The 25,858-nt window shown below is 34.4% G+C and overlaps 1 protein-coding gene across 1 annotated transcript; it reads left to right on the top strand.

Moving 5' to 3' along the window:
- Positions 1-8,504: 8,504 nt before the first annotated feature.
- Positions 8,505-22,317, top strand: LOC136025307 (uncharacterized). The gene is made up of 3 exons (XM_065701207.1): positions 8,505-8,603; positions 14,849-15,431; positions 22,144-22,317. The coding sequence occupies exons 1-3, from the start codon at positions 8,571-8,573 to the stop codon at positions 22,260-22,262; spliced, it is 735 nt and encodes a 244-aa protein (XP_065557279.1). The 5' UTR covers positions 8,505-8,570; the 3' UTR covers positions 22,263-22,317.
- The last annotated feature ends 3,541 nt before the right edge of the window (positions 22,318-25,858 follow it).

Genomic DNA, 25,858 nt, shown 5'->3' with positions numbered 1-25,858 from the left:
GGAATTCTTTACGAATAGCTCCCCTTGACCCCCTCCATCTATACAAAAATGCATGCACGTGTATTGCGTTGGTTTCTGATTTCTGGAGAAAATATTCAAGTTTTCACCCGTTGTTCGGTCTTTCTGGCGGTGAGCAACACACGGCTTGTCTACCGTCAATCTTTTGCTATATCCTCTATTCTTGCCCTCCGTTTTGCCTCCCAAATTAAAAAACTTAGAAGTAGGATAAAAGGGCAATTTAAAGACAAATAAAATAAAAGAATAAATTTTGGTTTATCTTATTTAACATAAGGTATCTTGGATGTTATTAGAGAAATAATGGCTTGTCACTTTAGCCCCAGAATTTCACCTACACAACAAGCCTTGACAATAGTCTAACAAGCCTTGAAGTATTTTGTAGTTATGAGCAGATTTATTTGTATTCACAAATAGTGGGAAAAAAAGCACAAAAGCAGTAAAAAATACCCCTCCCCCTTTTTTCTCCTCTCTAAAACTTTGACCGTGAGCACCTAGACTCTAAATGGATCCCGTGTGTAAAGTTAGATTAAAATATTTTGGATTGTTATTTTGAAACTTTTGGCATATATTTTGAAATATTTGAAATATATATCTTTTGAAATATTTTGGATTGTTATTTTGAAACTTTTGGCATATAGTATAAAGGTGAATTATAGATCTTGGTTTCGGTCATTCAAAAGACGTTGTGATACAACTTTCCTTTTGTCAGTGGATGGCAAAAAGCGAAAAAAGAGAAAATTGGCTTCGTTCTTTTTTCTATTAATAATAACTTGTTTCCCCTACAAAAGAGATTATTTTGGGCCTTCAGACACGGGAAAAAATGGGATGCCTTAGTAAGATTTCTCTAAGGAAAGGACGTAGCGTATTTTGGTAAAACTTTAGAGCTCTTGAGATATTGGAATAAAAACTGAATCCACTAGCCACAGGATGATTTTAGAGTATATGATGCTTGAAAAAGTATTGGAGCTAACAATCTGCCGGTCTGTGTTTAGGAGACCAGGATATGGTTGCACTAAATAGCATGTAACACTTTTTGAATTACTGCTGACAAAATCTCGTTACATGCGAACTCTGAACTAGGGGAGCAAACTCCTTATGATGGCAATTACTGCAGTTGAATGATTGTTAACAAACCTTTTATAGAAGATAATGAATAGCTACTGCTACCAAGTATTATTTTGTATACGCATTCTTTGGCGTAGATTCTTGAGTTGGAATTCCGTTTATTCTGTTTATTTCGGCATTTTTTTTGTAAAGTTCACTATTTTGTAAAATAAATTTTTTCATCTTTTCTGATGTTTAGTTACTGTCAACAGTTGTCGTCACCCATAAGTCAGCTCTTTATGAAGTAAAGAGTCTTAATGCTATGCTATCTATAGAAAAGTAAGAATTGCCAGTAAGGACTTAGTAATAGTTAGCGCTAGTAGAGACTTGACGAGTTTCTTTTGGGAATTTATAAGCTGTTGTGTCTTGTTATGGTAGTTTCGCAGGCACTTTGGCCATTGTTGCGTAAAGTTTGACAGTTGTGCTGTCAACTAATTTGTGCTCCCTAACTAATTTCTGAACAATAACGGGTCCAAAGAGGTTGAACGTGTATATTCTTCTGAAGTCGAGCAATAAGAGGGGCATGGGCACCAAGTTCAGGATTTTAATAGATGGAAAAAAGTTTTAAATAAATGCAGAATTAGAAAAAAATTGCAGGATGAGAATTTGAGAGAAACTTTCCAGGAACAGCTGAATACTAAACTTCAGAGTTTAAAGTTTGACAATGTGGAAGATGGTTGGATTAATTTTAGAAAAACAATTTGTGAAGCTGCTGATGGTGTCCTAGGGAAGAAAGTTAGGACTGCAGCTAGGAATATTAGTGAAAAAGCTTTATGTTTAATAGAGAGAAGAAGGGACTTGTACAAGATTATCTGAGTGATAGATCATCTGAAAACAAAACGAATGTAAAGAAAGTGGAGAAAACTTTAGAATCAGATGTAAAGAGGTGTGAAGTGTAAGTCATGGATAAAATAGCCGAGGATCTGGAAGAAGCAGTTACACGGCATAATATTAAAATATTGTGCTGGAATTTTAATAAATCGAGAGGGAGTAGTCAATCCGGACTTGTCCCAGTTAAAGATAGGAACGGGGTCACAATTAGTGATAAGGAAAGAGTTAAAAAGAGATGGGCAGAACATTTTGAGATTGCGCTAAACCGAGATTGAGTTGCAGGAAAAGATATAGTGGAAAATGAAAAAGTTAGTGATACGTTGGATGTGAAGGAAGATTTGTTTTGAGAGAAAGAATTAGCGACAGTACTAAAAGGATAAAAAAGTAATAAGGCTCCAGGTGCTAATAGTGTGGTAAATGAGTTTCTTAAATATGGTAACTCTGAGGCTAGAAATAAGTTGCTGAAGATAATGAACGTGATTTTTGAAAAAGAGGAAGTACCTAATAATTTTTAGGAAAATCTTAATTAAACCACTGTATTAGAAAATGATGAGAGTGAGTGTGGTAATTATCGAGGTATTAGTCTGGTCTCTCTAGGCACCAAATTACTGAGTAATATGATACTTTTTAGACTCAGAGATGCTGAAAGAAAAGCGGATGAAGATTTGCTAGATGTTTTTTTCAGAGAAATTCCCTACGGGTTGTTCTGTGTACCTGGCTTACTGACCGTATTTCAAACAATAGGCTATACGAAAAATGTGGTTCAATCCCGCTTTCTAGGGCTATAATGAAAGAAAGGTTGGGATGGCTAGGGCATGTTCTCTGGATGAAGGCTGACAGATTACCGAAGATTGTACTTTTCGGCCAACCGTCTAGGGCTAAAGGGAAAGCAGATCGTCCTCGTCTGGGGTGGAAGGATGTTATAAAGACAGATTTAAAGGAAATGAGAACTTCCTGAGAGGTTGGGATGGAGGAGGAGTGTGCGTAGCTGTGTTGGCCTCAGGCGGTTTGGTGCTTCGGTGAGTTATTATTATTATTAGTAGTAGTAAGTAGTGTGATTTTGAAATGAGTCCAGCACTATTCAGTTTATCAAATATATTCAATAAAAAAAAGTTTTTCAACTAAAAGTAAGAAGCAACATTAAAGGGGATTGAGGGGATGGTTCTTCCTCAACACCTCGCTCTTTACGCTAAAGTTTTTTAGTACTTTTAAAAAATTTATTGTTGTTCTAATTAAAAGAGCTTAGTAGTTTAGGAGCCTTTCTTTAAGAATTGGGACAGAATTCAAACTTTAGCTCAAAAAGTGAGGCGTTGAGGAATAGCAACCCTGCGCATATACGTAATAATTTCTGTTCGTTTCAACTTTTAATGTCGCTCCTTACTCTCAGCTGAAAAAAATTGTTTTTTTTTAATTTTTTTACCGTTTTTTAAATATTGCCAGGAAATTTGGCAATACTTCCATGGAGAAATCTCTCCTACCCATGGATTCATTCTCTAGACAATTCAATCCTGGTGAAACTTTACCCTGGACAACCCGTAACGTCTCCACGCGTAAAATTGAGTCAGCAAAGAGAAAGCCAGACATAAGACGAATTTCGCATGGGAATTCTGGCAAATTCCCTGAAAAATTCACTCCCTGGAAACTTCACTCCCCAAGAAAAATTATACCAGTGGAGAATCCCACCAGCAGAAAATTCATTGCCCCCCCCCCATCGAAAAATGTATGTGCACTTTCCCATAACAAATACCACACATAAACAACGGAAAAAATTTAAAAGTTTAAGACATGTCCCCGTGGGTTGTGGGGGGTCATGGCACCTCCAAAGGCATAGTTATCTGGCCTTTCAACTACGCTGAACAAAAAGGCTATCTAAAAATTTTAATAGGATGATTTTGAGAAAAAAGGGGAGTGGGAGGGGTCTAGTTGCCCTCCAATTTTTTTCGATCACTTAAAAAGGGCACTAAAACTTCGAATTTTCGTTCCAGTGATCCCTATCCCGATACTCTAGGACCACTGGGTCGGTATGATCGCTTCTGAAAAAAAATAAACACGCATCTCTGATCTTTTTCTGGCAAAAAAAAAAAAAAAAAAAAAAAAAAAAAATGCAAATCCCACATTTTGCAGATAGGAATCTAAAACCTCTTCAGTAGAGTTCTCTGATATACTGAACCTGATGATGTGATTTTCATTAAGATTCTATGACTTTTACTGGGCGTTTCCCCTTTTTTTGAAAATAAGGCAAATTTTCTCAGGCTCGTAACCTTTAATTGGTATGACTAAACTTATTGGAAGTATTTGAAATCTATATGTATGTATTTGAAATCAACATAAAAATTAGGTCCTTTTGATATATTTATTGATATCAGAGTTCCGTTTTTTAGAGTTTCGGTTATAATTAAGCCGGGTGAATCCTTAACTTACAGTTCGTTACCACGAACTGTTTGATTATACATTCTCTTATATATATAAAAAAAAAAAAATTATTTTGCACTTTTAGTTTAAATTTCATGCGAAATTGTCCTTAAAGTCGATTGTACTACCCTATTTTCAATAATTAAAAATCATCCTCATACTATTAGTTCTAGTATATCAACGTTAATTTTCCCTATGAAAAACGTAATTTTGCGAAAAGTCTACCGCTCTAACTTACACGGAATTGATTTAAACCTGCTTAAAAAGCAGGTCAGGTTAAGGGTTCGGTTAAAAAGTTAGATTAGTCTGATATCAATTTTCCTTAAAGACTTATCAGTAACCAGGATTAGATTTACAAGAAATGGTATAACCATGAAAACAGCATAAATGTGAAAACAATAGCCAATGCTAGAGAAATCCCCAAAGTTGTGCTGATACCACTTATCCTTAAAAAAAATAGAGTAATAACGTTTGGACTCTTAACATGAATAATTTCTAGAGAATATCTAGAGAACCTTATTAGAGCTGATAATTATTTTAGTCAAAATTAAGCCTTAGTCAAAATTATAAAAAAAATTTTAGTCAAATTAAGCCTCAAAAAGTGGATGTACAGAATTGTTTGGCGAGAGATTGTATAAATGACGGGAAACACTAGCCCTCAAGAAAGGAGAGAAAATAATGTTGACAGTAATTGCTATTATAAAGTAGAGTAGTAATAAAGGCCAAATCTTGCTTCTTAATCCCCCACCCTGCCCTATTATAGTTAAATAGTGCCCTTGGTCATACCTTTTTTGTCTGATGTTTCTACTACTTAATCATACCACGCTAGCATGACAAAAACCTTATGAAAAAGTCACAAACATATTGCCAATGTAACAAAGACAATATATAATGATCAGTATAACTTTTCAATCAATGTACCCCCACACAGAGAGAAATTCTGCTCTATGAATGAGCAGAAGGACTTCGTTCAAGAAAATATGGAAAAATTATGTCTAAAAATTGATTTAATTTGCCACTCCAAAACATGCCTGTCCTACAAAAGATCTGTTTATAAAAGTGTAGTGCATTTTTTGTACTGATTGATCCAATGAATGTTAAGTTTTTGAAAATGTAAACAGGCAATGATTTTTATTGTTATTTTTTAATTAAAGACAAAAATAGGTGTTTCGAACTGTAAGAGGGGAATTCTTTTATGGTTTCAAAAAAAGCAACAACTCAAAGATAGACATTATTGAAAACCTAGCCCGCTCAATTATTGCCCATGTAACCATGCCCGATAAATTAATCAAATGTGGGAGTATAGGGTGTTACGGCCTTTACATGAATTAAATAAAAAAACAAGTTTTTTTTTTTAACTGAAAGTAAGGAGCGACATTAAAACTTAAAATACTCCGTATAAGAAAGGGGTTGTTTCCTCCTCAACGCCCCTCTCTTTGCGCTAAAGTTGTTTCCCGTTTTTTATAAAGTAGAATTAAGAGAAAGAGTTAAACTTTAGCCCTCTTGCGACATTCCAGGACCACTTGGTCGATACGGTCACCCCTGGGAAAAAAACAACAACAAACAAACAAATAAACACGCGCCCGTGATCGGTCTTCTGGCAAAAAATACGAAGTTTCACATTTTTGTAGATAGGAGCTTGAAACTTCTACAGTAGGATTCTCTGAAATGCTGAATGCGATGGTGTGATTTTCGTTAAGATTGTGTGATTTTTAGGGGGTGTTTCCTCCTGTTTTCCAAAACAAGGCAAATTTTCTCAGACTCGTAACTTTTGATGAGCAACACTAAATTTGATGAGATCAGCATGAAAATCAGATCCTTTTGATGGATCTATTAGTATCAAAATTCCGTATTTTAGTGTTTCGTTTACTATTGAGTCGGGTCGCTCCTTACTACAGTTCCTTACCACGAACTGCTTGGTCACAGGAAGTTCGTCAAAACAGCAAAAGCCGATAATTTTTTGAAAAAAAAAAACACGTAAAAGGGGAAGTGTCTAGCGATTTTGGAAAAACTCTAATTAAACCCCTATATAGGAAAGGTGATAAAAGTGGGTGTGGTAATTACACAGGCATTAGCCTGATTTCTGTAGGTTCCAAATTGCTTTGTATGACGATGACACTTTTTAGACTTAGAGATCCTGTAGACAGAGCTTTAACAAAATAACAGTATGGTTTTAAGAAGGGTAGGAGATGTGTCGACCAAAATTTCACTGTTACGTCAATAATTGAGAAGGACCCAAGTAATCAAACACTTTTAATTCTCAGTTTTATAGATTATGAGCGAGCGTTCAATTCAGCTAATGGAAGAGCTTTAGCGAAGGGCTTATCCTTATAAGGTATATAAGAAGATGGATGGATGGACAGCTGAGTATCTATCAACAAGTGAAAATGACATCGTTTTTATACAGTTCTGAACAAGGCTCATACCAGCTTGACCTCTCACTCAGATTATCTGTCTTGGCCTTTTCCTCCAATTAGCCATGGCTTGACGACAGCTTGATTTTAATTTCAAGTGATTAGTGGCATGGGCGAGAATAGCACTGCTGGGATTAAGGTAGGAAATGAGTTAGTAGCTGGTTTTAAATCAAATCAAGAGTTAAGCAGGGTTATGTTCTGTCCCCATTATATGGATCAATTTGATGCATTTTGTCTAAGGAGCACAGGAAAGGTTATGGGAGACCATGGAATCCGTTGGGGGGGGAAACTCTACTGGAATTAGATTATGCGGATGATGTAAGCACCCCAGCTGAAAGTGTGAGCAAAATGAATGAATTTTTAGTTTTGTGAGTTCAGGGTACTAGAATTGGTTTGAGAATTAATGTTATGGTGACGTTAACTGAAAAGATCGATCAAGTGGACAGCTTCAGTAACCTTGGTAGTAACATTAGTAAAGACTGTAGGTGTCGTGAAGATGATAAAAGTTGAATAGCCAAAGTTCGGGGTGCTTTTTCACAGCTGAAAAGCGTTCAGAACAATAGGAAGACAAATCTGCAAACCAAAATTAAAATATTAGAAGTTACAGTGATAACAGTGGCCAAATATGGCCCTGAAGCATGGACGTTCTGGAAAACAGAGGAAGATTTGCTCGATATTTTCTAAAAAAAAAAATGCCTATGGATTGTTTGGGTACTGGACTGACTGACCGCATTTCAAACAGTAGGTAGTATGAAAAGTGTGGCTCAATCGAAATTTCTGAGGCTGTAATGAGAGAAAGGTTGAGATGGCTAAGGCATGTTCTGCGAATGAAGGATAACAGATTGCCAAAAATTGTCATTTTCTATCAACCGTCTAGGGCTAAACAGAAAGGAGGTCGTTTAAGGTTGTGTCGGCAGGATGCCTTAAAAAAGATTTAAGAGAAAAAAGAACTTCCTGGGAGGGTCTAAATAGGAAAGCTTTGAATAGTAAAGGATGGAGGTAAAATTATCCCCCCTAAACACACCTTTCCAAATACCCTCACCCCCAAAGATAAACCCTTGAAAGTTTCAACTCGGTACCCCAGCCGAGGCAAGACAGCATATACTTACCAAATTATGTATAAAAGCCGCCACCTTTTAGTGCAACCTGACGACAGTAATGAAATCTATAATGATCTACACTATTGCCTACAGGACTTGGAATAAAGAATATCCGAAACAGCATCCAAAAATTAACCGGCTTGTAAAAGTAGGCCACTCCGAAATAACTTTATTCACTTGTGTAACACCACGTAACTGTTTTTAGGAATAGTAATCGGCTGAGGGTTACCACAATGACGAATTATTTAACGTATAAAGTGGTATAGTCAGAATTTAACAAAAATCATGGCAAGCCCTAAAAGTGCTTCATAAACTAAAACCATTATCTTCCTTTTTCAAAGGACATTCAAGAGTGCATACGCAGTAACGCTAAAAATTACTGAACTTTGTATTTGAAAAACACACTCGTTACAGGATAGGTTTGAAAGATTTTCCTATTTATCTTCAAGATTTTTGTCCTGACCCCCCCACAAAAAAAAAAAATTAATCCCATCCCCCCAGAAACTGATAGTGTGCAGTGACAAACGCTGTCTCAAAAATATATTTGAATAAGTGACAAAATTTCAAACTAAGTTTCGACGAGAAGACAGTTCTAAAGTAATAAAGACTTTATGGCTTTGCAAGGTGTTGTTTTAGCACTGGTCCTTTGGCAGCGTGTCTATAATAAGATACGTTTGGACCATGTTCTAGTATGTTTAGCATCAGAAAAGTCTTGATATTGTCCGTAAGTGTTCAAAATATATTTATTTACCAGGAGGAAATATTTTAGGGGTGATATTTACTAGGGGAAAATCTAATCTTAATCTACCAAGGGGTAAATAAAAGAAAAACCCAAATACTGCTATAGTAGCACTGATATTACTGATATGACAAATACTGATAACATAATAATATAGGAAATTATTGGGGAAATAAAAAAGTATTGACCTTTCAAGGGGACGTGGGACAAAGACTCCCCCTTACCCTCCAATCTTTAATACATTTTTTATATACGTGACACATTTAGGGGATTATTAGGGGACGTGGTATTTGGACAAGATGCTAGCATGTTTAGCAGTTTTTAATAATAAAAGTCTTAAGTTTAATATTAGAAAGTCTAATTATTAGACTTTATTAGAAAGTCTCTTTATTAGAATTTAATATTAGAAAGTCTTAATATTATGCAAAGTTTTTTTTTTGTAATGTAGCGTATATAAAGGTTAGATATTAACTCTCCGGTATTAATAGATACTTTTAGTCTATTTCAAAATTGACTAGATAGTAAAAAATAATTTTTTTTTTCTCGAGGATCTATGAATATATTTAGAAACAAGGACGCAAAACAGATTGAGCAGTTAAAAATTAAATTTTTCTGTTGCCCTGAATCAAGAAAAAGAATTAATAATAATTTGAAATTTCACATTATTAATTTATTGTCTTAAAGACCGTGAGACCATTCTATCTGATAATCAAACTGTTTAAGGTTTTCTTAAAATCGTTAGGTACTTCCCCTTTTCCAAAAATCATATTCACAATCTCTAGGAATTATGTCTAACCTCACAGCCACCATATTTAAGAAGCTCATTTACCACACTATCATTATCTGAAGCCTTATTATTTTTTAATCCTTTTATTACTGTCGATAATTCTTCCTTGAAAAATAAGTCTTCCTTGACATCCAAGGTATCACAAACTTTTTCATTTTCCTCTATATCTTTTCTTGAAACTGTATCTTAGTTTAGCACATTCTCATGATGTTCTGCCAATCTGTCTTTAACTCTTTCCTTATTACTAATTGTGGCCCCGTTCCTATCTTTAATGGGACAAGTCCGGATTGATCACTCCCTCTCAATTTATTAATGCCAGTACATATTTTACTATTATACCGTCTAGCTGTATCTTCTAGATCCTCGGCAATTTTATCCATGGTCTCCATTTCACACCTCCTTAGTTCACATTTTAATGCTTTCTCCACTTTCTTTACATTCCTTTTGTTTTCATATGATCTATCACTCAGACAATTCTTATACAAACCCCTTCTCCTCTCTACTAAACATAAAGCTTTTTCACTCGTATTCCTAGTAGCAGTCTTAACTTTCTTCCCTAAGACACCGTCAGCAACTTCACAAATTGTTTTTCAAAAATTATTCCAACCATCTTCCACATTGTCAAATTTTAAACTCTCGAGTTTAATCAACTGTTCCTAAGAAGTTTCTCTCAAATTCTCATCATGGAGTCTATTAACATCATAACTTCCCAGGAGGTAGTTACCCTTTCGAAATTTCAGCTTTAAATTAGTCCTAGACACAATTAGATGGTGATCTTTACTTTTAACATCAGTAACAGCATTGCTATATTCCCTAGTATTTGTATTGATCCTGCCAGTCTTCTGTTTACCATAGCATAATCAATGAGGTTTGCTGTATTACCATCACGTGAATACCATGTCAACTTATGGGCCATTTTATGACCAAACACCGTATTGGTTATAACTAGATTGTTATATGTATAAAATTACAAAAGTCCGTAGTCATTACTGTTTTCCTACATCAAATTTACCTAGGCTAGAATACCATCTATCCCTATTTCTACTGACCTGGGCGTTAAAATATCCTAGTAAAAACACCATATTTCTACCTGGGACCCTGTTTATTTGCTCCTGTAACTGTAAGTAAAATTCATCTGAGTCACTAGTATCTCCGTCAGTCGATTCAACAGGGGCAAATACTACTATAACTTATACCCTGATCTTTTTAGTCATAAAATGATCAGTTTATATTCTATTATTAATACCTTCCCAGCCTAAACAGTACTTAGCAGCTTCCTTATTCATCATGAGCCCTACTCCCTGTCTATGTACCCCATTCTTCCTGCCTAAGTAAAAAAATCTATATCACCTAATTTCATGCTTCCTACCCCTGGGATATAAGTTTCTGAAACTCCTAATAGGTCCAGTTCAGATTGTCTGAATTTGTCAGTCAAAATGTCGATACGAGAGTTTTTTTTAGCGTCGTGACATTCCTTGTTCCAATTTTCATGTTCTTCACATCATTGAAATTATTTTTGCCTCAAGAAAAGCAATGATCACAGATACCACTGCAGGACGGGGATCAACATATCTTCTTAAGTCTACACCGAAGCGCTTAAGTCTACCGGACAGCAAGAAGTCTCTGGGATATCTAATTTGGATGAAGGCTTTGCGCAATCCTAAGCCCATCTTGGTCACAACATGGTTTTCAGCACTTAGCAATGCTCTTCTATCAACAAGAGTCGAATTCCTGCACAGACAGTCCCAAGCCTATTATTTCCAACTCATTATATATTCATGCCTGCAAATATTATGCTATTTCAGCCTGAAAATACCCGTCAAAATAGATTAAGCCCATAATAATTATTCATTAATCAGAAGCCCGTGCGAATGATGTGTTGTTTACTAGGCTATAATTTTCGCAACTGTCGTCACTCTCAAGTGGGAGTAGAGTTGATTGCAAGGTCCTCAGTCTTGCAGATACTCTGGAAGGGTCGAGGCAGCCCTTTGAAGAGGCCATTGTCCATATATCTGGATTTTACGCCCTGCCGCAGTTGTCCTCTTTTTATTTTGGGGAGGGGGAGAGGGGAGACGTTTGGGTGGAGAAAAAACACCCAATAGATCCCGTTCCTTCATAAGAACCTGCGCATGACCTAATAGGTAATTTTTTCTTGAGTTTTTTCATAATAGAATAAGAATTCTTGAAGTTGATTAAGATTCTTGAAGATTGATAAGGCTCTTGAAGATTGATTTTGCTACAATGGAATCAAACAGTTCGTGTTAACGAACTGTAAGTAAGGAGCGATTCAGCTCAAAAGTAACCTAAACTCTAAAAAACGGATTTTTAATATCAAAAGACACATCAAAAGAATCAGCTTATCATGCTGATTCCAAATACATATATGACTCACAAAGTTTAGTGTTACCCATCAAAAGTTACAAGCATGAGAAAATTTGCCAGGTTTTTGAAATAGGGCACAAATGCCCCCTAAAATTAAAGGGACCTTAATGAAAATCACACCATCAGATTCAGTGTGCCAGAGAAGTTTCAAGCTCCTATTAACAAAAATGTGGAATTTTGCTATTTTTGCCAGAAAACTGATCACAGATGCGTGTTTATTTGTTTGTTGTTGTTTTTTTTTCCAGGGGTGATTATATCGAAATAATGGTCCTAAAAGATAGGGAGAGAGTTAATTTGAATATAATTTTGAAGTTATATTGTCCTTTTTGAGTGACCAAAAAGATTGATGGGCAACTGGGCCGCTCCCACAACCATTTTTCCCCCAAAATTGTCTGGTCAAAATTTTGAGAAAGCCATTTTGTTCAGTATGGTTGAAAGATGAAATAATTATGTCCTTAGGTGTAAAATGGCTTCCACAGTCCATGGGGAGACTGTAGTCTTATAGATTATGAGCAAACGTTTGACTCTGTTAATAGAAGAGCTTTAGCAAAGGTCTTATCCTTGTATGGAATACCAGACAAATACATTAAAGTGATTAGTGCTATGTACGAGAACAACACATCTGCGATTAAGGTAGGAAATGAATAGGATTGTAAGTTTTGAAATTCGTCGATTGCTTACGTATAAAATTTACAATTTGTTATCGGGAAGCATATATAGATCTCTTCTGGGGGGGGGAGGGTGCGTTTGGGGTAGATTTCTATAGGGAGAATCTTTCTTAAGAAAGGAAATTTCTCGGGGGGGATGAGTATTCCCGAGATAATGTTACACTGGGGATGTTTGACAGAATTACTATACGAAATTCTTTTTAATTGTCTTACACTCTGTTTACAAAATTTCTCATATGGAGATGTCCCGGGGGATATCCAGGGGCTTTTTCCGCGTGTTTTGATTTCCGGAAATAATTTCCATGGAAGGGGGCATTTCTTGAGTGATCGAGAAACCGATTAGAGATTAATTCTTTGTTAAATGGAAGAATGCAAAGGAGAATGTTTCAGGCTGAATCGTCCACAAGCAATTTTACAGGGAGGGGGATTCTTAGCGAGGATGGACTGTTTCATAGAATTACACGCAGTGGGGAGGAGGTTGCACACTAAGTTGGATGAAATTTCCAGGGAGGAGCTTTCCGTGAAGGGGAGGGGTATATTTCATGGAGGGTGAGCCAGATCTACCTGCATTATTTGAAAAACGAAAAGGAATTATTCCATATTTGAAGGGTACCCCTCTTTAATACCTTGCTCTTCACGCTAAGTTTGACTGTTTGTCCCAATTTTTTAAGAATGTCTACTGAAACGCGGGGGGCCGTTCAATTAGAATACGAAGATTTATTAAAAGTGCTAACAATTTAGCGTAAAGAGCAATGTATTAAGGAAAGATTAACCCATAACACAGAATAAATCTGCTAAAACTAATGCAAAAATTTTGTTTTAATTTTTCATGTACGGTGAGCTAAACTCGAACCTCTATTAGTTGAAAAACGTTCGGAAATAAAAAAAAAAAAAACAGTTTTTTTAACTGAAAGTAAGCAGTGACGTTAAAAATTAAAACAAACAGAAATTTTTCTGTATATGAAAGGGGCTGTACCCTCCTCAACTTCTTACTCTTTATGCTAAAGTTTTTATCGCTTTAAAAGGTAGAGTTTTGACAAAGAGTGAAACTTTAGCATACAGAGCGAGGCTTTGAGGAGGGGACAGCCCCTTACATATACGGTTTAATTAAAGATAGAGCTGTGACAAAGAGTCAAACTTTAGCATAAAGAGCGAGGTTTTGAGGAGGGGACAGTCCCCTTCGTATACGGTTTAATTTCTGTACCTTTTAAATTTGAATGTCATTCTTTATTTTCAGTTAAAAAAAAACTTTTTTTTTTTTATTTAATTATGTTTTAAGAAGACCTTTCGGTGACAGCAATTGGAAAAACTTGAAACACTTGTTTTTCATGTGGGAATATTTTTGAATATGAATTATTTAAAACAATTGCAATGGATAAATCCATAGAAGTCTGTCCATTTTTCGCGATTAAACAAGAAATTTTTTCATAATTGAAAGAAAATTTTCTTTTTGAACTTATTTTTCACTAATTGCTGTTCGTCAAATCGATTAAAGAAAAAAAAAAACGACAGAACTGATGAATTTGCAAAAAACATTTATTGAGAAAATACAGTGTTTCCAGGGAAAGGGGGCTGGAAGTTGTAGAATGTACCTGAAAAGTACCCCTTCCTACGTAAGTGCATACGAATAAGTAAAGTAATATTTTTTTTTTAATTGTTCATAAATGGGTAACAAAATTTTTGCAATACTAAAACGAGATTTTGTTTCGGTTAATTTTTTTCAGGTGTCTCTCTTCATGACATCGATTGGAATAGTAGGAAAACAAGTGAATTTTAAGAATATACAAATTATTAATGGGAAACTGTATAATTTACCGAGTATTTTATTTTTTTTGGGGGGGGGGGATTCATAAGTGAACTCATAGTTTTCTTTAGCATTGTCATAAAAGAAAGAATATTAAAAGCAAACTTGATCTTTATTGAAATTATTTTCAGGAGATTCTATAGACAACATTGATTGGAAAAACGTGAAAATATAGAACTATAGAAAATATTTTTTTGGAGGGGAAAAGAAAAACGCAGCTGAGGGGTTCTCTTTCTGCACAAGTACATATGTAGAAGTAAACTCGTTTTTGTTAATGTTCTCGAAATAGATAAAACCTTTTAAAACACGATTTTTTCAGTCAGTAAAGTTGTTTCTTAGAAATTTCTGCTCGTAACATTAGTTGGGAAAACGGCGATTAAAAAAAAAAATATAAAGAAACTTACGAAGAAAACATCGAAGACATTAAATTATTTTTTGGGGGAGGGGAGAAGAAACCTGAATCTCCTTTCTATGTAACTGCGTTCACATACTTCAGTCTTTTGTTTTTTCCAGTTTTTTCTTGGTTGTTTTTATAAAAGATAAGACGTCTTGAAACAAGATCCTGTTTCAGTGAAATTATTATTTTTAGGAATTGCTATTCGTGGTATCGATTGTGGCTTCGTCACAAGAACTAGGAAGTAACAAAAAACTTTACTCAAAGCGTGGAGAGTCTCAATTCCAAACAGGTCAACCAATTCTTAACTCACATCAAGAAGCCTGGAAACGCACTTCAACATTGGATGAGGGTTTGATATTTGGTAATAACCTGGATACTGGCCAATCAGAATCATGGACAGTGGGCCGTAGCCTTTTTAGTAATATCAATGAAGATGGTTGGAAATACGCATCAGGCTTGGACGATGGAATAATTCCAAACAAGAATCGAATTGTCAAAGAAATTGATAAACCAGAATTATGGGCAATGGGCCGTAGAATTTCAAATAATATGTATCACAATGATTGGAAACATGTATCAGGATTGGAGGACGGAATAATCCCAAACAAGAATCAGAACACTATGCTTCCAGAACACGAACTTTTACCATTGTTCTTAGACTACGATAATCCTGTGCATAATGAAGGTTGGAAGCACTTTATGGACTTGGAAGACGGGCTGATAGTTGATCAAAATGGTCACTACACATATAATGAATTACCTGAAAATTATAATGGTAAGTTTGAGATTCACTGGAAAACGGTCTGTCTGCCTACAAAAATGGTTGGTATACCTAGTAATATTATATTAGTGAAGATCATGAGAAAACAGTATTATTATGCAACAAGAACATTAAATAAATAATTACAATGATAAGTTCAGAGGAATTATAAAATGACCTTTCAGTCAATAAAAATAGTTACTCCCCCCCCACCCCGAAACAAATATCTGTATAAAAAATAAGGCGCCAAAACGGTTACTTTACATGAAAAATATTTTCTCATGAAAAATGTGTCATGAAACACATAGGAGAAACGGTTTCCGGCATTTAAGAACAGCTCCTTGGTTCGGAAACACGTTATTCTTATATAACACAGATTATAAAACCCAAAAAGTGATCTCGTCCTAGAAAAAAATAGTACTAAAAACAAATTATAAAGATGATTTTAATATTAAGTTCAGAAATCCTACAAAACGGCCTCTCGGTCGACGAAACAGCTTTTCGTCTGGAAGAAAATTAATAGAATAAAAAAATATCACTATGACTACGATTGAGCATTAATTTACACTGAAAAAATGGTTTCCTCGCCAGTAAGAACTCTTGGATGGCCTGCAAAAACGTTACTATTATTAAATAATTTATAAAAACGAGAATGTTCGTTTTAGAAGCGATGGAAAAATGATCTCTTGGCCTCTAAAGCAGTTGCTTGGCTTAGAAAACCGTAATTATTACGTCTAACTAATTACTAAGTTGACCATAATTGGACCTTGAGAAAAACTGGGAAAGTGCCTTCTTTTGATTAACCTGAAAAAATATGATTGTTATAAACAATAAATTATAAAGGCGTTGTAATTTGGGTTTGGTCGCACTAGAAAAACGATCTCCAAACCTTGTTGCATGGTCTGAAAACATTATTATTATGTAAATTCGGTTATTACAATGGCAGTAATTACTTTAAATGTAATTTTTCACAGGTAATCGACGTTATTAGTAAATCCGATGTTTTAAAATACAAATTGTAAAGTGAAAAAAAATATCTATTTAAGTGTGAAAAGTACTAAGATATTTTTAACTCCTCAACTACTTTTTTTTAAATGCTACAAAACGAAGTACATTTTTCTTCCAGTATTTATGCATATTTTATGAAATATATCTTGTGAATATTATGAATAATCCTAACCATGGCCTCTCCCCAATGCTCCACCGAGAAACCCCTCGTTCCTGCAAGAAACCTCACGCTCCACTATGCTTTGTAACTTTTCACCAAAGCCCAATCCCTCAGACAAAAATTGTAATTCAGTTCAGTTCAATTCAATTCATTTATTAACAAAAAACAAATCACACACTGTCAACTGACTACACCCTAAGAGAGCACTGCCCGTAACGGGTGACAGTATTCATTCAATCATCAAGCAAAGAAGTATAAGGTAAGAAAGAAAAGAAGAAGAAGGGAAAAGAGAAGAAAACAAACGTAAATTAATAAAACAAAACATAGAGAACTATCGGTACAAGAATTAGGATCTAATTCAATATTTTCCAATAAGAAGCTTTTAATCTTACTTTTGAACTCTGGCTCCAACATCTGGTAAAACATTTCTTTTGCCCCCCCCCCATACACCAGGCTCTAAATAAGTAGACTTCTTGCATCTTTATCCCTGAAGACCATTAAAGGTTGACTTTCTGGGAATCGACCCAAGTTATGAAATGTCAATTATGTAATTTAATTGAATGATTAATTTTGTCAATACCAATTATGCCCCGGGAGCTTGCTTGGCCTCGGACAGAAATTAAATAGGAAAATTGATGTAAGCTATAATTAGTTGAAACATTTCAAAAGTAAATTACAAGTCATCACATTTTCATGTTTTAATTTTTTTTAGATTGCATACAGTTTGTAATGTGAAGAAATTTAATTATTCCGTACAATCCAAGTTTTTGTCATCATTTTTGTAAAGCGAAGAATTTAGTACTACTGAGAGAAGAGGAGTAGCGAGGAAGAAAAAAAAGAAAAAAAGGATTGTAATTTTCAATACACGATTACGAAGTAACACAATACACAATACAATTCAATACACGATCTACGATTACGAAGTAACAATATTTCTCTGAAAAGTTCAGTGGTTTGAGACTTATTTATGAATCTTACAATTTAGTTGATAATTGTGTAAAAAATAAGCTTATCAACTTGATACACTAAATATTTAATGTTAAACTCAGTTTGCCAATAATATTGCTTTTGCTACAATCAGTCATATTTCTTTGGTATAGCATAACATTTTTTTGGGTGTATTCAACAAATTATGCCTCATGACAGTTCGGCTCAATATTTAAATTAATTTGTATATATAATAGAAATCAAAATAAAGCAAACATGGGAATTTCCACAAATAAGAATAATTTTTTACATAAATTTTAATGTCTAGTTATTGAGAGTACTTTTTAAGATTAGAATAATTATTTATGAGGTTTACAGGAAGAATCCACCCATAAAGAAATGTATAGAACTACTCTTTTTAATAACTAAATTATTATGTGAAAATTAATGAATTTTAACTTTAAAGAAAGCAATAAGATACCCTATGAAACTAGAGAATATTTAGTTTAAAAAAAGCAAAACAAGAGACTATTTTACACAAAATATTTGTCCGACCTACAGTAAAATTACGTGCTTGAGCACTATCCTGTATTAAGTATTTAAAATTATAATTATATATATATATATGTAATTATATTTAAAATTGTAATGCATTTATAATTTATACAGAGCGTCTTTAGCATTCAAAATTACAAAGTCAGACTTGAGGAAACCTAGCACAAAGGCTTATAACAACCAACTAAATAAAGAACTTCTTTTAGCTCTTTGGAAAGTATTCAACCCAAGAAATTAAAATGCAAACTGCATTTTTATGTCTAAACAATATGAAATACGAGAAACTCTTTTTTTTCCTTTAAAGAAATCCTTAAGCCTGCAAAAACGAAATGAGAAATTATTACATTTTTATTTTTATCTATTCCACAGTATACAGTGGAAGGCGAGGAATTTCTAATATGGAGATATAATCCATCCTGATGCCCGTCCCCTCCAAGAAAATACAGGCAATACAAAGTTAAAGTTTGTATCTTATACGTTATAAAATAAACCTTTTGGTCTTCAAGAAGCATCCAACACACTAAAAATAAATCCCGTACTTTAGGACGTGATTTATGTGATTATATGTAATGTTGTTTTAAATTACAACATGAGGTTTGGGATAATATACCAAAAGTATCCAAAGTAGAAACTGCTATATTTTTCGGTTTAATAAACTGTTTTTTTTTTAAATTACAGTTTTAACTTGTTTTAAATTACAATATGAGGTTTGGGATACTTTACAAAAAGTATTGAACTTAGAAACTGCAATATTTTTAGGTTTAACAAACTACTTTTTATGTAACAAACTATTTGTTATTTTGGAAAAAAAATTAGATAACAAACTGCAAAATTATCGTGTTTTAAGGTTCCAAACTACAATTAAAGTTTAAGAACGTTTTTTGCTCTACGTAAACTATCGCAAACACAAAAACTAAAATTTTGACTTTGTAAAAAGTACCCAGCTACAAAAAGCTATAATCTAGATGCCTTTCATGTATAATTACATGAAGTTGGAACGTGTAATTTAAGGAATTTTACTTTACAGAATTAAACTTAAAGAAAATAAAAATTCAGCTTTGCAAAAACGATCCAGCCTAATAATAAAAAAAAAAAAAATCCTAATACTTTTTGATTATTCAAAGGTAGACATTTCAATTTTTGGGAATTCTAGCTTTACAGAGAACTTTCAACCTACATAAGTTCTGAGCTATAATACTTTCATATTCAATTATACTAATTTACAATAAGAAAAGTTAGGAGTTATATTTTTTCCAAAAAAACTTCCATCCCATAAAAGTAAAGCTCCGTAAATACCATCAGTGGAAAGTAGATATCCTTTGCACATTGTTGCAATTAGAATCATATAAAAATGCATGTGGTCTTGTAGCAAGGTTGGTACTTGTCCGTTATGTAAAACACACTCGAGAAGTGAAGTTTGGTGACAATAAAATATGATGAAAACAGAATAGTTCACTAGCAAAATTATGAAGGTCATTTGCGAATTACTAAATTTGGAGCTTCGGCGTCGGCTGACCGTCTCAAAGACAAATAAAGTTCATTATTAACGAGATTCTTGACCTAGTTCATTTTAGTTCATTATCAAGGCGATTCTTGAAGACACCGGTTAGTTTGCTTTGACTAGTGATAGAAAATAGTGTCTCACCATAGATTTCAAATTGAGATTTGGGATTCACCAAGGACCGAAGAACAGGCAATTATATTTTTCCAGAATAAGGGGCTGTTGCCCAAACAAAACGCTGCGTCATCACGACTTTGTACTCATACAAGAAGCAACATTTTTGGAAGTATAACGCTAGGGCATGTTTGAAAACCGTCAATTTGCGCGTCAATACGTTTTTCTAAAAGTAAAATACAATTTGTTACTGTGGTTCGTTTTATTTATTTTTGGGTTAACGAATTGTCGTCTGTGGCTTGGAGTCAACAAGAAGTAGGCATTTCTAAACAAACGGTTATCAGTTGGAACAACTACCTCCGCGAAGCGTGCGTGTTTTCTGTGCGACAAAAAAAAAAAAAAACCGTTTGCAGACCGCCAACAGAAAGATTTTGCTAATAAAGTATTCTATTTTCATCATATTTTTTTTCCTTCAGCATTAACCAAACTTCACTTCTCGAGTGTGTTTTATATAATAGACAAGTAACGCAAGTACCCCTTCGACAAGCTACACTTCTTTTGAATCGGGATAATTTAGGGATCATTTATATAAAAGCCTTCATTGTTTGTCATAAATTGACGAAAGATTCTTACTCAACTTTAATTATTAATGACTAAATCAGTTATAAACCTGTTTCGATATTAGTGTTCCCTATAATGAGGGATCAAAATTTCAATTAATGGTTAGGTCTTTGAACAGTTTTTCTCTATTTGCAATCAGCCTGGCTTACTAAGATGTAGGGCATCATTTTAGGCTCAAGAGACCTTGTACTTTCCTCCCAAAGACTATTATACGTTAAATTATTGTGTTTGGTTAATATCAAATATCACCAATAAAATTGTGCATCAAGTTGATTCTATTGTAGATTATCAATTTAATCAGTGTTTGCGTTTAGTAAATGATTATTGGATTAAGTGGATGTGGTACCTTAAAATCATTTACCGTGCCTCGTCGTTGGCTGACCGTCACAAAGACAAAGGACCCATTGATAAATTTTCCCAGAAGACTAAGAAACAATCAAGAACTGTCGAGAAATTGTGGTTTGACTGTAAAGTTTAAATGAAAAGAATTTTATATCTCTTTTGTCAGTGGGCTTGTTAATCAAAGTGTGTGATGCCGTAGGGAACTCCAAAAGTGGTCAAATTTTTTTGTGCTAATTTTTAGCGTTTCCCGAGACGGTATCATTTTACAGACTTCCTGCTTTGAAAAGAAAATCCTGCTCCGTTTAATCATAAAATCAAAATTCACGCTTTCTCGTGACACAAGTTACGTTAAAACTGAATGCCTCAATCTCTGGAACAAAACGCGAGAATTTATATGGTTTATCTAGGATTTCTGGGAAAATTGTTGACGGCTTTTAGTTTTCTGTCACTTTTTTGGATTTTTTTTATCCAAACTCTACAAGTTATGACAAGGCCGTCCCACAAACTAAAACAAACACAAAAGGTCAGGGCTTCCATAAAGGTAATCAAAACAAGAACTTCGAATTCTGAGATCCGTATATAGCAGTCTTCAAATCCGTTTCAAATCTGCTTAGTTTTTACACAAGAGAAACTCGTTACAAGTGTTGGTCTACAGCTGTGATTGAGGAGACAGTGCGGTTTAGTCTCAATGAGGGGTTTTGTTTCTTTTAAATGGGGAATTGGATGAAATTTTTGTTGTGACATAGATGATGGTTATAGAGATTAGGTAGACACGCTGCCCCGTTCCACCACAACGCATCACTTGCTCAATTGCTACCAGATGGATTTCAATTCTGGAAATGGGTAGCTCTTCACCCGAAAGAAATAAAAAAAAGCTATCGACACCATCTGAATATTTCTTCATTCTTTTCTATTTTATTTCAAGCAAATAATCTAATGATAGTAGTTTAAATCCTCAGCCTTTTATTTGATTTTGCTAAACCGCTTGATTTAAAATTCAAATCGGTGCAGGGAATCAATGTTATTGACGGCTTTACGAATAAAAGGATGTTTTAACAAAATAGAACTGACGAACACTGATTCAGTTTATAAGGCCAGGAATCAAGTTCCCTCATAGGAATCTCTCTTTATCAGCCATATACCATAATCACACCATCTTTAGAAGCATTGTGCTGATTTATACCGTGTTCCAACATGGTAAGGGACGCTCCACTTCTTTAGTCTCTGCTTTGCAATTCCGTGCATCGTTCTGCCCCGCCTTGCAACTCTCATCGTACTATATTTATATTTCTCATGATGCATCACCGGTACCTTCCACAAAGGTTTCTAGGTTCTATTACGCCCACTGATGTTTCACCGTACCCTTCTTCTGCGTGTCACCTGATTTATACCGTTTTAGACAACATGACACTCCTAGGCCTAAACTGCCCATTATTCGGTTCAGTTGTAATTGAACTTTACGCGTATTTTATATAAATTTACACTTGATTATTTTCCAGCATATCCAGAGACTTACATGCAGTTGAAACCAGTCAGGAAGAATCCGCGTATCAGCAATAAAAAACCTAGAAGATCCAAGCTTCGTGAGTGTCGTGGTTCTAGAAGAAGATATCTCTAAAATTTATCAATAATTCTATGCGATAGATATAATTTAATAAATTATCTTCGTCAAGGCTGAGAGTATTTTACAACACAATAGCTACAGATTTTTTTTTAAGGTTCAAGTTAAAAAAAAGTTTATTAATAAGGGAATGAAAGTTGTGACTAAGGTCTCTTATGTGTCTACTATTCAATAGCTATATGCGGTCTAATGGTTAATGCTGAAAATGGTTTCAAATCCACTGATATTTATTTTATGGTCCTTTCTAAATAACAACATTGTTGTTGCAATTTAAGACATTTTGGATACAAACGACACTTGGACCAATATTACTAGTGTTTACTTAGATACCGTCACAGCAATTGAGTTTGGCCACAATAAAATGTAGGCAACTTGTAAATATTTTTTTTTTTACTCAAAAACTTTTCGTTCTTTTTACTGACTTAAAATTTCTCCAGAACAACCAGTGAACATATCAAATTTCAAATTGGAGAGGTTGTTGGATTTTTATCCTGATATGCACTTAAGGAATTGGTTGGCTTGCAAAATATGTCAGGAACGCAAACCAATGACAATAAAGCAAAATTAAGTTGTAGTATTATGGGAAATTAACAACTATTTGCTCTTTGTTTTGTCCTAGAGGTGCTAATTTGCTGTCAGCTAATACTGGTTTGGTTAATTCTCCCCGAATCCGGTTAAAATCATGGAGTCATGGGACATTTTTGACGGTAAATTTGATGAAGCATGGCAATTAACAGAATTCGAGAGGGAGCGAGGAATGTGACGAAGGCACCCCTAGCAAAATCCGGAGGGCCCAATGTGACCAGGACGCCATTGATTGACCAAATTGACAGATATATTTTGAAAAAGAATGAAAAAATAGAAGGAGTGAGGGTGCCAGAAAAATTTTTAGGGGGGAAGCCGTTCCCTTGCCCACCTGGATTTGCCATTGATTTTAGCAGGCTATATTGTTACTTTTAAAACAAGTCAGAAATGCAGTCAATAATTTACAGTGGAATGCGATGAAAGCTGATAATTCAGCTAAACATCGCATAAGAATTTGCAGTTTAAAATACCAGCATCTTCTTGCATTTATCCGAGGTGCTATTATTGCTAGTTGAAAACTTTACCCAATAACCAAGTTTACTAAAAAAAAAAAAAAAATACCGGAAAAAATAAATGGACTTCTACGCCCAAACTAAACAAACAAGCTGTAGATTATTGTTTCTATATGGTATGCCCAAACCAAAAGTATTCTTTCCTTGAAAAAGATGGACATATTATAACAATATTGTTTTCAAGCTAAACTTAACCAATCTTTCATAAAGGGTAGTATTATCATTCACTTATAAGGTAGGCAAACAGATATTTATATTAAGAAGGAGCGCGCATCTTTTAAAAAAGGACCAAACGGGATGACAAATTACGACTGAAGGAAATAATAAGATCTTAAATTTTTTTGGAGGAGGGGAATGCTAGCCTTCTCTTTCACCAAAGCACGTGCTAAACTAATAATGAAACATTGTAGAAGCACAGTTACTCATTTTTACAACATTCATAAGACGTGCTGATATATTCTTTTGCTTTCAATATTCTAAACTGATGCGTATTATGCAGAGTAGGGCAATAGGACATAGCACAGCACTAGTTTTTTTTCCAGAAGGTCTAGTACTGGGATTGAAAGGATTGTATCTTTTTATTTGGGTTTTTCTTCTTGCCTTTCCTTAAAAATTAATAAATAATAATAAAAGAAATTGGAGTAAAACTGGGACGAGTAAAATACATCATTGAAAGCAAAAGATAAAATAAAATCAGGTTTTAGTCTATTCTGTAATGTTTAGCACCTCATAGATGTACCAAGAAGATAAAAGGGTGATAGCCAGCTCAGGAATGGGGTGAGTTCTGTCGGAAAACTCTACCAAGTTATTAAATCCATGAAGAGTGGTGATTCAGCCGAAACCACCTGTTAAAAGCAAAACCAGAAAATGGCACCAGAAAGAGGAAAATAAGGCCTACCCCTGGAATTTTCTCGCCTCCCCCCATATTTTGAAACATGCATTATTTTTGGGTATATTTTATTGGGAATGTTTTTTTATATTTTTGTAAAAAAATGACAAATTCACCCACCTAGATTTTGAAAAATACATTTTGCCAGCCCCCCTAAATTTTCGTGAATTGAAGTCGCTGGGCAGAAAGGAATATAAGCAATCTACTACAGTAATGAACCCTTTATTCCGTCATCAAAAGATTTTTGTTATTAATCAGTCATATCTGTGTATCAGTCATATTATCAGTCATAGTAGCGCTTGAGATAATAGTTCTATTAGAGGAGCTATTTTTTAGTTGTCTATATTGACTTTTCAGTTTTACGTAAGCAGCAGAGTTGTCAGTTAATATTTCTTCCGAGGACCTGGAACCAAGTTTTCTTAGGGGAAAATTCTACAGAGAAACGTTCTTTTTTTTTTGGGGGGGGGGGGGTCAAAGGAGAGACAAAATCCAAGAAAAATACAATCTGTGTTTTAATGGGCAGTATCTTCCTAATGAAATACTACAATTGCACAATGAGGACTAAGAAGAAAAACTAATATAAATGTTCCTTGGTTCTTTTAACGCCAAGGACACCGGGCTCCTTCGTTCTGGCCACTTCGTAACGAACATTTATACCTTGAAAATATTTTTCTGTGACATGCTGTTGCGAAAAATTGCTGTAAGGACACATTGGTGGATCCAGGGGGCGGGGAGTCTTGGCCCCCCAATTTTTCTGGCGCCCCCTTTCCCTGTTTTTTCTTTTTTTCACTCTTTATTTTAGAATAAATTTGTCAATTCGGTCAATTGGGACCTTCGTCACATTCCCCCCCCCCGAAGATTTTGCTCTTTGGTGGCCTTGTTACATTTAGCCCCCTAAGATTTTGCTCTAGATCGGCCCGTGTTGGTACATGGATAAGCTTACCATCCAATTAAAATCAGAATTTGATTTTGCCTTGAGGTTAAGTCAGTGTTATGTTTTTGTTATTTCGTTGATTTATGATAGCTGATATTATGTTGATTTTACTTATATTATTTGATAGTGGATATTTGATTATTTTTATTTGTCATTTTATGCATGATGTTGAATATGTTGTTCCGAAATCTAATAAACAAATCTTGAACAAATTGGAACTATTTTCCTGTCATATGGTGAGCATCTGCATTTCCAAGAAAATGTTCTCACCAATGTTTTACCTTGCATTGACACTTTTAAGGTAGAAAGAATTTATGTACATACCAAAGAATCATGTTTTTTATCACCTTGTTGAATCATGTTTTTATCAACTTGTTGAATATACTACTGTATATTTTATAATTAGTGACCGTATATAAGTAGTATATTTTAATTTTACCAAGGTTTAAATTAAACACGGTTAAACAAGGTTAATTTAATTTTTATTCCAAGGTTTACATGGGATTGTTTTCAGTACAGTGAAAATAGTACAGCTTGGTTCTGGTCTTTACAAAGCATAGGGGGTGTTTTTTTTTATATATTTTAAATATTTCAATTTTATTTGATTCTATTAGTAGTAGCATAACAGTATTTTTTATTAGTCTTTGTTTTTCAGTTAACAATGCATTTTTTA

The sequence above is a fragment of the Artemia franciscana genome, chromosome 3 (genome assembly GCF_032884065.1).
Source record: "Artemia franciscana chromosome 3, ASM3288406v1, whole genome shotgun sequence".
Classification (NCBI taxonomy): domain Eukaryota; kingdom Metazoa; phylum Arthropoda; class Branchiopoda; order Anostraca; family Artemiidae; genus Artemia; species Artemia franciscana.
This window is presented reverse-complemented; position numbering and strand designations above follow the sequence as displayed.

Coding starts and splice junctions, on each gene's coding strand:
- LOC136025307 (XM_065701207.1), top strand. CDS start 8,571: ATGTTTAGCATCAGAAAAGTCTTGATATTGTCC. Junction 8,604..14,848: donor GAAAAGTCTTGATATTGTCC/GTAAGTGTTCAA, acceptor TATTATTTTTAG/GAATTGCTATTCGTGGTATC. Junction 15,432..22,143: donor ATTACCTGAAAATTATAATG/GTAAGTTTGAGA, acceptor ATTATTTTCCAG/CATATCCAGAGACTTACATG.